The 14359-nt window shown below is 42.6% G+C and overlaps 1 protein-coding gene across 5 annotated transcripts in view; it reads right to left on the reverse strand.

Moving 5' to 3' along the window:
* Positions 1-14359, reverse strand: part of cep192 (centrosomal protein 192) — a 33034-nt gene that overhangs the window by 3356 nt on the left and 15319 nt on the right. For all 5 annotated transcript variants that reach the window (XM_069142089.1, XM_069142090.1, XM_069142091.1 and 2 more), the window contains 24 exons: positions 14016-14246; positions 13692-13817; positions 12981-13121; positions 12689-12752; positions 12403-12542; positions 11053-11145; positions 10621-10739; positions 9932-10114; positions 9383-9473; positions 9047-9226; positions 8646-8906; positions 8451-8572; positions 7808-7917; positions 6877-7045; positions 6532-6622; positions 6352-6430; positions 6144-6267; positions 5629-5734; positions 5325-5544; positions 5022-5098; positions 4656-4751; positions 2254-2373; positions 627-739; positions 134-260 (listed from right to left, as the gene is read on the reverse strand). In XM_069142089.1, the coding sequence (XP_068998190.1) occupies positions 134-260; positions 627-739; positions 2254-2373; positions 4656-4751; positions 5022-5098; positions 5325-5544; positions 5629-5734; positions 6144-6267; positions 6352-6430; positions 6532-6622; positions 6877-7045; positions 7808-7917; positions 8451-8572; positions 8646-8906; positions 9047-9226; positions 9383-9473; positions 9932-10114; positions 10621-10739; positions 11053-11145; positions 12403-12542; positions 12689-12752; positions 12981-13121; positions 13692-13817; positions 14016-14246 (3183 nt within the window). The remainder of the gene's footprint in view (positions 1-133; positions 261-626; positions 740-2253; positions 2374-4655; positions 4752-5021; positions 5099-5324; positions 5545-5628; positions 5735-6143; positions 6268-6351; positions 6431-6531; positions 6623-6876; positions 7046-7807; positions 7918-8450; positions 8573-8645; positions 8907-9046; positions 9227-9382; positions 9474-9931; positions 10115-10620; positions 10740-11052; positions 11146-12402; positions 12543-12688; positions 12753-12980; positions 13122-13691; positions 13818-14015; positions 14247-14359) is intronic.

The following is a 14359-nucleotide window of genomic DNA, read 5'->3' on the forward strand; positions in this document are numbered from 1 at the left end:
TCCTTGCTTGCTTTAAGTCTGACAGCTTCTCTCTTCTGGACAAGATGGTGCTGCATATGTATAAACTGGATGTCAGTTGGTGAGAAAAGATCCTCTCCTTCTCATGTCTTGATGAGAATAAGGCATTGCTCACCTCATGCGTGTCAGACGAGTTGTTGCGGATGCTGACCTTCAGAGTGCTGGACTCGCCCACCCGGGTGGCAGCGAAGGTGTACAGTTCCTGTGGAGAATAAACACCCCTGCACACGGCCTCCTCCTGGCTGACCATCACAAATTGAGCCAGTTATAATAGGAGCAAACAACAACTTGAAGAGGAGACAACTAATGTTCAAAAATACCCAACAACATCAAACAAACAACTACATTAGTCATTACAATGCAATTTGAGATTTCATAAAGAATTTCAATGTTAAATTATGAACTTCTGACTGTGAAAGGAGAAAATGCATTCATGTATTAAAAAAGCCATTTTGTACAACTATTTATTACTTTTATATATTATATGTGTATATAACAAACAGATCCCTTTGCTGAAAAGAACTTGTCTGTCAGTGGTCAGTCATTCCAGCTGTACTCGGTCTCCTCTCTGATGGCTCCTACACCTATTTGAATTGAACTGGACTCACCTGGTTTTGCCAGAGAAGGTTTCAGCTCTCTTCCTGGTCTTGACTGTGACCTCTGTCTTCACCAGAGAGCAGTCTCCTTCCTGTGGTGCTTCCACTGGTCCTGGCTTTACGCCCTTTAGACACACAACGGTACGTTAGGATGTGGCCTGCAACAACTTCAACACTATCTGTTGAACAAACACTTTAGAAAATGAGTCTATCCTGCACAACAGATATGAGTTTATGTTGTTGCTGCTGACACATCACAATATATGCAGACCCTCTGAGAAACAACAGAACACTCATTTAGCTGCACTCTGGTGTGGGGTACGTGTCTGAGTCACAGATGAGTGTATTGAAGGGTTTTTCATTCCATCCTAACACCGCATCGAAGAAAGCAACAACAACAAAAGCACGGCCATCACAGCCACTTAACCTACTTATGTGCGCTATCTATCTGACACCCCACTGCTGTGTATGTATGCTCTTAAGTTAACTGGGTCTGTCATAACACTTCACTTTAAAGCGGCACACACACGAAGCCCACAGGCCCATCTCAGCGGGGGGGCTCTCCTTCCCATCCCACAGCCCACTTCTCTCACTTGTTAATTCTGTCAATAACACTACGAAGCAGCAGCCAAAGCTCCACCACACATGCTGGTTCTTTTGGGAACTGATAAAGGTAATGAAACATATTGCTTTAAAGAGAACATTGGCCATGTACAAAATAGATTAATCGTGGTACTGTAGTAGTAGTAGTAGTAGTAGTAGTACAGCAGATTAATCACAGTACAGTAGTAGTACAATAGATTAATCATAGTACTATAGTAGTAGTACATCAGGGTAATCACAGTACAGTAGTAGTACAATAGATTAATATTACTGTAGTAGTAGTACAGCAGATTAATCACAGTACAGTAGTAGTACAATAGATTAATCATAGTACTATAGTAGTAGTACATCAGGGTAATCACAGTACAGTAGTAGTACAATAGATTAATATTACTGTAGTAGTAGTACAGCAGATTAATCACAGTACAGTAGATTAATCGTAGTACTGTAGTACTAGAACAGCAAATTAATCATAGTACTGTACTAGTACAGCAGATTAATCCTAGTACAGTAGATTAATAATATAACTAGATTAATCATAGTACATCAGATTAATCAGAGCTGTAGATTAATCATAGAACTATAGATTAATCATAGTACAGTAGATTAATCACAGCAGTAGATTAATCATAGTACAGGAGATTAATCATAGTACAGGAGATTAATCATAGTACTGTAGTAGTACAGCAGATTAATCAGAGCAGAGTAGATTAATCATAGTACATTAGTGGTACAGTAGATTAACTTTGGTCTAAATGCAGAACTCTGCATATTTCTGATGGCTAATGAGAGCAAATAGGAAAACTCTGATGTTCATGTGGCTATTTTGCAGCAATACCCAAACATGAATGGATAGTGAACCCTACGCAGGAGCACAGAACTGTTATATTCTGTTTTGGTTTTTGACACTTGACAAGTTGGAGTACATTTTCATATTAAAAACAAAATAAAAACTGTGCTACAGATGCCCTAATTTTGTTTCAGTTTGATGGTTTACATTTCAAAATAAATCCCACTATGATAAATGAGTCCTCACAGTGCCACAGAGTTGGAAGCGGATTCGGTTCTTTTGCTGGGGTTCAGAAGCAGGGTGGCACTCCAAGTCCCAGAACTGGGCATAGTCCCCTCTGTCCCTGGGCAGGAAGGTTACCGGCACCTGGAAACACGAGGACACCATCCGGATTAATTCAACCATATGAATACATTTCCATCATCCTCATCCCCTTCGCTTTCCTCTTTCATCCCCCCCCCCCCCCGTCTCCAATCAAGTTGTTACCTTGGTAACCTCCACCCCCCCCCCCCTCCCCATCCCATCTCACATTATCCAGTCTATTGCTCCAGACCTTCTTCCTTTTCTCTCCATCTCATCACCACTTCTCTGTCAACGGTCTGTTTCCTGAACTCTCTGAAGGAGAGAGTGAACCCTCTCCTGAAGAAACCCTCCCTCAACCCAGCTGAAGTAAACAACTACAGACCCGTCCCTCTTCTTTCCTTTCTTTCTAAAACTCTGGAGCGAGCTATCTTTAACCAACTCTCCTCCTATCTCCACCATAATAACCTTCTTGACCACCAGTCTGGTTTCAACAGACCACTCAACAGAGACGGTCCTCCTTCTGTCTCTGAGCAGCTTCACACTGCTAGAGCAGCCTCTCTGTCCTCTGTCCTGATCCTTCTAGACCTTCTGCTGCATTGGACACAGTGAACCACCAGATCCTTCTTTCCTCCTTCAGGACCTCGGTGTCTCAGGCTCTGCTCTCTCCCTGTTCTCATCCTACCTCAACGACCTCACCTACCGGGTAACTTGGAGAGGATCTGTGTCTGAACCTTGTCCTCTCACTACTGGTGTCCCTCAAGGCTCCGTCCCGGGTCCCCTCCTCTTCTCTTTCTACACCGACTCTCTCGGCTCTGTCCTTCACTCGCATGTCTTTTCCTACCACAGCTATGCTGATGACACCCAACTGATCCTCTCTTTTCCAGATCTGAAACACAGGTAGCAGCATGAATCTCTGCCTGTCTGACTGACATCTCTCAGTGGATGTCCTCACACCACCTGGAAATCAACCTCCACAAGACCGACCTGCTCTTCCTTCCAGAGAAAGACTGTCCCACCCTCGACCTGACTACTACCTTCAACAACTCTGTTATCCCGACCCTGACTGATAAGAACCTCGGAGACACTCGACAGTCAACTCTCTCTTACTGCCAACATCACTGCAACAACACGTTCCTGTAGATACATGCTGACCAACATCAGGAGAATACGTCCTCTTCTCACTCAGAAGGAGGTGCAGGCTCTGGTCCAGGTTCTGATCCAGGTTCTGGTCCAGGTTCTGGTCATCTCACGTCTGGACTACTGTAACTCCCTCCTGGCAGGTCTACCTGTTAGTACCATCTGACCTCTGCAGCTCATCCAGAATGCAGCAGCTCGACTGGTCTTTAACCTCCTAAATTCACTCACACTACTCCGCTCCTCCTCCTCTTCTTCTTCCTCCTCCTATCCCTCTACCTTGAATAGTAGAACTTTAGTATCTTAAAATAGAACTTACTGATAGAACTTTGTAGTTTGGCTTTCTGGAAGAAATTGTATTTTATTGATTCCTGTTGTTCTGGTTTTGTACCCTCATGGTTGAAATGAACTTATTGTAAGTCGCTTTGGATAAAAGAGTCAGATAAATGAAATGTAATGAAATGAAATGTAATGTAATGTGTTTAATCCAAGAACAATCTTGTAGCGACAGACTTCTGGATGGAAACTTGAAAGTTTTAACTGCCTCGTAACTAAACATATTCTTTGTTGCAAGGGTGGTACTAAATCAGCTTTTTCAGTGCAGATGCTTCTTATTCAAAAGCAAATTAAGGAAGCAACAAATAATTATTTGCAGGTTTTTATTCAATTTGCCAATTATTTTTCTTAATTAATCCTTTGGTGTATGAAAAACAAATTAGTAAAAATGACAGCAGTCACGTTTTCTGACATCTTTAAATGTCTTGCTTTGTCTGAGCACCAAAAGTTATTCAGTTTATTATAATATACCATACGACAAAAAGCAACAGCAAATTCTCCCATTTAAGAAGTGGGAACTACGGTTTACTATTTTTTTGTGCAATCAGTAGCTGACAGTTCAAACACAAACAGTAAAAGAATTAAACCAATGAATGCACACAAGAACTACAAATGGCCCAAAAATTCAACCAAAAAAAAATTATAATTTTAACATAAAAATTTAATTAGGTTGGCAATAAAATATGTGTTCCTAGAAAAGTTGTCTTGGTATTAGAGCCAATGTTCTCCTTTCCAGTTCCTTGCTCTGGATCATTTAATCTAAAACTACCAAATAATATAAGATCATTCTGCCTGTAACCCACAACTTTTGCAGTAAAGCTTTGCAATAACTTGCTCTGAATGTCAAAGAGGTGGAGCTGGGTGGGAGCGCCTACCTGCATCTTCTCATGGGCTCCCAGAGTTCCCGAGACTCTGGAACATCTGAAAGCAGTGTAGGTGGCCCGGTAAACGTCTCCAGTGTTGTCAACACCCTGAGGTGAAACAGAGGACCACTGCTGTCACACAATAGCCAATAACAAACGACCAAAGACAACATCAAGAGTGTGAAAAAGTGAGACGAACTAACTACCAAAGTGAGCTACAATTTACACATAAAAACTGAAGTCAAAAGAAAGTGGAAATAAAGAAAAACAAAAGCATGTCTTCTCCAGAGAGTGATATTAAGGAGGAGAAACAAAAAAAAAAATGTAGGAATTGAAAAAGGTGACAGACAAACGAGATAACGAAGAAAAAAACAACACCTTGACATATGGAGGAGCAAATGATGACAGGTACCACCTCACTTCCACTTCCCCATTCTGAACCTCCAGCTGGGCCTCTGAAGTTCAGGAGTACAAAGAGGTTTAGTTTCCCCACAGGGACGTACGCACATACGCACGCACTGCCTACAAACTGCACCTTCAAACATGAACAGTGTGTAAAGTAGAACAAAGGAGCAGTTGGTGAAGAAACTTGTTTTAAGGCTGTTCAGCCTTGAGCACAATGTAGAGTTGAATGGTGGCGAGACAGAGCAGCTTCCCTCCACCGGTCAGTCACATCCCTACCTGAGGTTTCCCCGGAGGGAGTGGGGGGGAAGACGATGGTCTTGTTGCTGATCTCCACCAGGGCCTGAGGCATCTGTGGGGAGAGCGAGGGCTTGGCGGTAAGCCTGGCCACAGGCAGCACGGGAGTAGCAGCCTGAGGAGGCAGGGCTGACAGAGTTGTATCTGCTGGGGCCGCGGACACATCCAGAGCCAGGTCCCGACGTATCTGCACCTTCATGAACTGAACCAGGAGTCACAATGAACAGACTTACCTCACATTAGACTCTCACAGTCTGACACACAATATGTCCTGAATGTCCCATACCTTCTGTTGACTGTCACACTGGACATAAATCTGTCCGCTCCATGGCAGCAGGGCAGATTTGGTTGCTAGCGAGGGGTTGGGGCTGATCAGAATCTGCAGGTGGCACCTGGTTTTACAACCATGAAGAAATAACACATTTACAGTCACTCCACTTTCTGTTCTGTTCAGCTTGTGAAGCCATGTAACTGTTATACAATCCCAAAGTATTCACTTCTCTTCAGTGTTTGCACTCTTTAATGTGCTGCATATAGAAATCTTACTGGATAAAAAAGCACAATAATCTACACTAAGTAACTCGTAAGGAATAAGTGAAAAGAGGATTTTCAAGTTCTCTTTCTGGATCCACTGTACCTCAAATTAAATTGTCCAAAACATGCAATGTATGTTACCATGGTCAACAACATGCAAAAAAAACAAAACAGCAAATATCAAAGTCTTAACCCAAAACTCTTGACTCTTTGTAGGCGTTTATCTTTGCCAAAATATTTTTGTTGACCAACCAAGTGTGTTCTTACTGAGGCTCGATGACTCCATGCTGCGGGGTGATGGTGAGGCAGTGAGCGGGCCAGGACAAATCAAAGCCCAGCTCTCTGGAAGTATTGTTCCGGATCTGAACATGACTGGTGGACGGTGCACCGTCTAAAAGAAAAGAAGAAAACACATTCACTGGTTGCTTCCCAACTGTTCACAGAAATACACTTTTAAAATCTACATTGGACTCACTGATGGTGGGAGCCGCAAGGACAAGTTGTTCTGGGTGGATGGTCCAGGACTCGGACTGACCGTGTAACAGCTCTGAAGCCTGAGGAAAGAAAAAAAAAAAAAAAAAAGAGATATTCTACTCTCAAAAACTGAGACCTGGGCCTTCAAACATTCTGGTTGATGAAGGAGGGCTTCTGGTACCTTTGAGGAAGGTTCAGCCACTCTGAGTGCTGGACCCTGGGGACCCTTCACCGGCAGCACATCCAGAGACGCATTGCCATTTGTTGAACCACTGGGAATAACACAAGATGAAACTGTCCATTGTGTTCAATTACACACAGCACTACCAGTAAAGAAACAGTACTGTGTTGGCCGGGCGGACACGAGGACCTGGTCTTCCCGGATGTTTTTTGTTTTTTTTCTCCAAAAGAGTCAAAAGAACGTGTCACTATTTTTATATCCCCACGTCTGTCGCCAGCTCAGAGGACCAGTTTACAGATGAACCAGGTCCTTGTCTGTTACAGTGCGAGTGATGTGTGACGTTACCTGTCCGTCTCCGAGCCCTGCCTTGCGGAGGGCAGCAGCAGCAGCAGCTCAGTCTGTTCGCTCGCCTCACACTCTGAACTCTTTGTACTTCCCAGCAACGACACCACCACCTTACTCATGTTGCCGTAGAAGATGTGGGCCTCATTGGGCCGCTGGGGCAGGTCGTAGGCTACAGAGAAGAACAAATAATCAGTCACACACGAGTATATTTAAACATCTGCTTCTCAAACTATTATTTAATCTCTGGCTTGATGTTGAATGAAATGCAAAGCCATAATTTAGTGGCCAGAGTGTCAGAAACAGAAGATGTGACACCAGGCTGTTACGTAGCGGCTCGGCATCATTCACTCGTGGAGGACTTTTACATTCATGTTTCTTACAGCTTTATCCAGACATGCTGAGGCCATGATGGAAAGAGCTTCAACATCTGACATCTCACATGCAAAACTAGATGGTAAAATCACAACTCTCGCGTCCTCTGGGCTAAAAGAGAGCAGCTCAGTGTATTTCTCCACATCTGGTTCATGTCCAGCTGTGATTGGTAGACTCGCTATGCATCCACATTTGGTAGCCTTGTATGTGCCTATCTGTCTTTGTCATTCAATCAGACTTGGTCTGTGTAGAAAGTGAGATGGAAATACTACTAGGTGTGAAAAGTGACAGGTACTATTCAGCTATGTGACTGACATGGTAGATTTCCATCAGATGAGCAGGCAGCAGTGAACTGCAGGGGAGCTGGCTAATAGGTGATCAGCTAGAAGAGAACGTCTGGGTTACATTTGTCATAATCATCAATGGTAGCAAAATGAAATGTGAAAAACACTGCGGATTATTACGCTCTCCATTATCTACTGAACATTTGACCTCCATTTGGAGAAAAGCTCTGAGCTCTTTTAAGTAAAGATGAAAAGAGTGTGATACTGGAACTCACTTTCTGTAACGTTTTCTTCCCCCAGGAACTTTTCATTGAAGTGGATGTTTTTCAGCAGGCTGTTCTCAGACAGGGCTTTCCGCGCAACTTCTGGTTTGCTCTGAAGCAATCTAACAGAACAAAACAAACAGGACTGTAAAGGGAAGAAAACAGCTTTTTCACAAAAGCACAACCATCTGGAATCAGCTGTTTAAACTTCCAAAAAGTGTATGTTCATCATCTGATGGCAGCAGCATCACACAACGCTGCTTTGTGGTGACAGCTGGACACTGAACAAATGACTCGGTTTGCAACTTTTACTGTGGAAATGAGAAAACTATAAGGAATTTATTTTCTCAACATTGTCAACTGTTTCAGTTCCTCTGTTACTCTTACACATATTGTAGTTTCCTCTGAACCAGAAGAACATTATACAGTAATAAAGTCAATTTTTTGAAGAACTGCTCTAGTCATTATTGAACAGAACAGGGTGCTGAATCAAAGAGATCACTTCTGTCCAGAGGTCCAGCTCATTCATTGAAAACAGGACATTTTCATTTTCCAAAAGACTGTTCGGATTTATTTTTTAACTTATGACTAATAATTCCAATCAATACTTCAAAAGCATAAAAACTACTAAACCTAAAGTGCTGGAAGGCCTCACCTCCTGTACTGCTGCCTGGAGACCTCGTCGCCACAGAACAGACAGACTGTAGTCAGCAGCGTGTCGGCTGACTGACACAGACTCAGCTCTCTGGGAGTGGACTTCATTAGCACAGTGATCACCTGAAAACACACCAACATGTTAAAGCAAATACAAGACAGGAAGCCATGTGAAGAAAATAATGAATCTTCTTACCTCCTGGGTCCTTTCCTTCAGGACAAACTGTGAAGGGGTGAGGCTGATGACGGACGACTCCATAACTGATCGGACCTGCAGATCAGAGAAGGCCACAGCTTTGATGAAAGCTGCTCTGGAGCCGGTGTTCCTCACACACAGGCACACTTTGCTGACGTGGCCCACAGCTATGTCAGTCAGCGCTGCTACGTAGCCGTCTGCCTGTTTCCTCTGGTCCTCCAGGATGATGTTGCTGGTGCCTCCGTAGCCAGACAGTGGAATCTGAGGATGGGAAATATAGGACATTAATTGAACTACAGACACTGAACTCCATTATAGAATATTGAAAAGTTGTGTTAAAAGACTGAAGGACCAGAAGGAAAATGCTAAGTGATTGATGACTTCGGAGATCACATCCTCACAGTGAACTTGACCCCTGGCTGTGAAGGCCGGACTCCAGACTGTTTGATCTCCAGCTTGGCCAACATGCAGGCCACCCTGGTGGGAGCAAAGAGCAAGTGGACGGTCACGTCCTCTCTGGGACGAATGGACAGCTCTCCGTGTCGGGTCAGACGCTCTTCAGGACTGAACATACTCTGCAGCTGAAGAACAAGGGAGTTCATATCGTTTAGTAAAACACTACAAAACCTTCACATACAGGCAAAAAGCTGAGCATGTGGTTTCAACAGGATGAGAGACTACAAAGCATGGAGATGACACGTTTGTTCGTTTTCACGTAGAAAAATATCACAGTCCACCTGAAAACAGTCCTGGTCTTGACCACGAATGAGCAAGCGCAGCTGCTGTGTTGCATTGATTGAGTTGTTCCTGAGAACCAGCTTCTGTTGGCTAAAAAAAAACACACAAAAAAAACAATGTTGTTGGTTATCCAGTGTTAAACTTGATATCTTCAAAAAAAAACCTTTGCTTAACAGCTGTTTTCAAATAAAGACTCAATATCCTAAAGTCCTGATTCGTCTCACCTGGATGTGGTAAAAACCTGAAAGAATCCATTGATTCTTGGTGGATTCAGCTTTCTTACTGCTGTCTGCTCGTTACCTCCCTTCATCGAGTATAAACACACTGTACATTATACTGAAATAGCTTCTGAGGAATAACACTCCCTGTAGACACCCTTTGTCCCTTCTCATGAATAACATTATACAAACCTTAATAGAATAAGATGGGCCACTGGGCCTCGACTTTTTTTATTGATTACTTTCCAATGAATAATTGATACCTAGAAAGTGTTTTTTTTCTGTAAACAAGTAGCAGTGAAATTAATGAAAAACTGAAACGTTGCTTACCCAGCTCGTCCGAGGGTGACCCCTCCCCAGGCTACGAACTGTTTATTGGAGAGGATTGGTGGGACATCGTTGGTCAGACTGGAGCCATAGACAGCAGGTTTTCCAGAGCCCTCAGGGATAACTTCTCCTTTCAGTGTCACCTCATACTGAGGACCTGACGGAAGCACCGTGATGGTGAGGAGGCTGCAAGATAACGACAAAGTTCATTTCGTTGAGTGACTTCAGATGCCGACTGCTCATGAAACTCATTTTGGGATTTTCACAAATACAGTCCGAGAATGATGTGAAGAGTTTATCCAAACGAGGAGCCCATTCAACATAACCGTTTTTTAGTTCTAGGTACAATTATTTATATGGCTAGTCAGAGTCAGAATGAATTCAATGATTTTTTTATATACAAAAAAAAAAGTTTAAAGCCCTTGTAATGTGGTTCATTTGTTGAGCACTGCTGTCACGGCAACACTTCCTTATTTCAAGTCTAGAAAGCTGGTTATGCATACAGAGGCCCAAATGTCCGGTTCCTCAGGCAGAAATCCATTTGTTTCATCAGTTATTTTATCATCCTTTTAACCCAATTTATGGAATGAAATTGTAGTTTATTATTTACATGACTTGAAATAAATCTAGTTCCTGCAGAGAATTAACTATGTGCCATCAAAAACATGTAAATACAATAACTGCTTTTATACCTTTCTCTACATTTCCTGTTGCCATGTGCTTTAAAAGAGACCACAATGCCTTGTTCCTCTGCCACTCTCAGGGACAATTCCTCAGGTGTCACAGAAAAAGTGCCCTCGGCATCACTGCTCTGTAAACGGGGGAATGAAAACCAACAATGAATGTTAACAAGGCAACAAGGAGTGCGAGATGGAGAAGAAATAAATGGAAGGAGTCCAGAAAACATAGTGGGTGAGGCAAAACAAGGGAAAAGGTCAAGAAGTAGGGAGAAACAAAGTTAGGAAGAGAAGTGAGAGAAAGAAGAAGTTGAAAAAGCACAAAAACAAAAAACAGAGCTAAAATATCAATGGATCGCCGCTGAATGTGTCACATTCTGAGCTCCAAATGTCACAGAGGCTTACGCAAACCCCAAATCTAATAAGAAAAGTAAAGGTCAGAATTACCTTGAGTTTCAGCTGCACGTCAATGTTTCCTGCATTCTTTAATGGCAGCGTCTGTTGACTAGATTTACCCAGCGGAGCAGACAGGCTGACGGTCTAGACAAAAGCACAAACAGCAGTTCACTGCCAACTCTACAAAGGCCAAGAAAGGTTTAACTGGTGTTGAATTAAACATGACGGGAAAAAAAGTTGTATAATGTCAAATTATAAGTCACCGAAAATGTTATGCGTGTCCATTGTTACAGTAACGATTTAATTGCAAGTCTTACACTATCTTTTTTTCCCCGTTACATATTTTCGACATGAATCTTAAAACAACTGGATTTACAGGAAGACGGGGGAGTTCTGCATCTCAACATTTGGCCTTTCTGAAACAAAAACCTGTATTTGTCAAAGACAGTCCATGTGTGCTTTCATGTGCTACATGAAAGACAATGAAATATTTGGATGACTTCATGAGTCCCTCCTCCTTCACATTCACAGGGCTGACAACAATGAAGTAGGTTCAAAGTGCCTAAAGGTATACTTTTCTTGTTTTATCTTTTTATTTTTGCACACCGTGGGACTGTGAGAAACAACATTTCATCTGTCTGGATGTCTTGTACATATGGTGAATTGACAATAAAGTTGACTTTGAAAATTCCCATGTGTCCTTTGCTGCATCAACTGCTTTAGCAGTCACCATGACCATCTCTGAAGAAGTCCGTTATCCTCCTCCACACTGACGGCACTAATTACTTACTGTTAGCATGTTGAATGTCTGAGTTAACATGTCAACTCACAATAACTGGCCAATGCAGGAAATCCTGATCCTCCTGACACAATAATTGGTGTGAATTCTACCAATCTCTGCAATATCTGCTAAAGTTTGCAATTTTACAAATGTTGAGTGTTTTCTCCACCATCAAGGTAACAAACACTGCTGAAGGCATCACGGCGCACAGTAAGCCTTACAGTGTGTTACACTCAATGAGGTTCAGTAACCCCGTCAGTTGTATTCTGCACTTCGTTTTGTGCATTCAGAGGAAATGACAAATATCACCACTTCCTGTGAATATTACGTCAATTGCAAAAATGATGGACAAGAATTAAAAAATTACCAGCATACCAGCAGAGTGTGGAGACCGAACACATCAGCCACTTAAATCTCCCATTTTATAGTTCTGCATTACACTCAGTTTTTCTTTTTGTCAAGTTATATGTGGGTTTACTGATTTTCAGTACAATGATGATTTAAGCTAATCTATCTCACTGTTTGGTCTCAAAAGGTACATTAAAAAAAAGGAGGTTCTGCTAAATTGTCAGAAGCTACACTCAGTCAGTCTGACGACAATCATATGGCAGCTTGGCTACCTGCAGATCTTTAGGAGCATGGACCCTTGCAGTGCCAGATCGGGCCGTGAGAGGAACACTCCTGATCACATGACTCGGACCGGGAGAGTCGACTTCAATGTCCACCCGAGCATTGTACTCATCAGCCGGACCAAGATCTCCTAAAAACACAAGCACAAAGAGTGAAGTGTAGCGGAAAAGAATTTGTTTTCTGATTTTGTTTCATTTGAAAAATAATTCTTATAATACTACAGGTTATACGACCTATTAAATAGTTTACATTAAGTATTCTGTCAAGGCTGGTTACCTGAAGAAGCTGTGTACTTCTGAGGGGCCTTGAAATGAACCCAGACCATGAAGCTTTCTGGATTCTGGGGGGAAAAAAAGTTGATCATGTCATAGCCAGTTCAGCTGCTGAGTAGGTGAGAGAGAAAATCAGGCTGGATCTGTGAAACTGTGTTCCCCATGATGTCTAATTGTTCTGCCTGAATTGCCTCAGCAGGCCTTGGAATTAAAATGAAACCAAAACATGCAGCTTGAAATGATAAATTCAGACGACAGATGCGAACTGGGGTAGTAATGATTTTGGCAAGTCTAACCTCTCCGTAGCTGGCGTGCATCACATGATTCATCACCGAGGGAGAGGACACTGGGGTCATGTGTCCAGCCTGCTGGGGTGCCTCAGATGTCATGGTAACAGGCTGCTTGGAAAAAGTGAAGCATCGCCATGCTGTGGCATTCTGGAGGAACAAAGTGTAGAAGGTGAACCAATCAACACAGTTTATTAGGCCAACTACTGTGTTTTTGTTGATTTGCATAACAAAGCAAAGACTGGCTGATAAAACGCCATCTCTGCTCCACCATATATATATATAAACACTCTGAAATTTAGTTAGTTTAGTCATTTAGAACAGAAATATGCTGCATATAAAACCATATACATCTAGTAACATAACATTTAATATCTTACATTCACTTTAATATTTCACTTAAACATTGCCATTATGGGGAAAAGATCACTAAAGAATATCTGGTGTCTAATTTACATGTCATTATGTACATGCAGTAATAACACTGTGGCTTTGGTTCGGTCATTATCTTATGTAGTTATAACCCAAGTTGACCTGGTGTTCAAAATCCAGTTCTTCAGCTCCGAGAAGCTGCATTTAGACGTGTACCTGTGTTACCATCTACTGCCACTGGAGGTCACCATTTCACTGGGTTGGATCAGTATGTGCGTGTGCTGGTAAGTTGTCCAGGCATATGTAGATCTGTATCAATAACGTTGTCTAAATATGCTGTTGACTCACTGCACTGATGACCAGACGGATGGGAACTGTAGCTCGAGTCCTGTTCAGCAGTTTGAGAGGAAGAGATTTGGCACTTCCTTCTGACAGGTCTCCAAAATCCAAACAGCCAGATTTGTTTACGTCAATCTGAGAATCAAAATTCATTTAAGAAAGCTTTACTACATACAGTTCACATTTCATTTGAATTACGGGTCATTCACTACACAAGGAAAAAGCAACTTAACACCGACATTACCTCAAAACACCAGCTCAATAAATTGGCACTTTGCCTCGATTTTTATGCATTTTTGGTCAAAAGTGTGACCTTCAAACTGCAGCTCTCACCTCGAGAGCAGGGCTCTCCGCTATGGCAACAAGCACCACCCTTTTAGCAAAGATATTAGCCCTGGCAACCACTTCTGTCTCAGCGGATACAGGCCAGGAGCAGACACTGAGGATGCACTGGTAGACGCCAGCCTGTGGAGGGATGAACAACACCTTCTGCTCTTCGGTACTCTTGGGTCCAATGATCGTCTTGTTCTTCACCATCAGCCACTGATAAGGCAAGCTGTCCACCTGGGGGGTTGGCATGGAAGATGAAAACCATAAGCCCAGCAATATCAACTGGACGTGTAGTTGTATCTGAAAACAACACGGCCCTCCAGTCGCTCTGACTCCTCCCACCAGTC

Source organism: Embiotoca jacksoni, unplaced genomic scaffold, assembly GCF_022577435.1.
Source record: "Embiotoca jacksoni isolate LCO1_2020_lvr unplaced genomic scaffold, fEmbJac1.0.p SCAF_97, whole genome shotgun sequence".
Taxonomy (NCBI): domain Eukaryota; kingdom Metazoa; phylum Chordata; class Actinopteri; family Embiotocidae; genus Embiotoca; species Embiotoca jacksoni.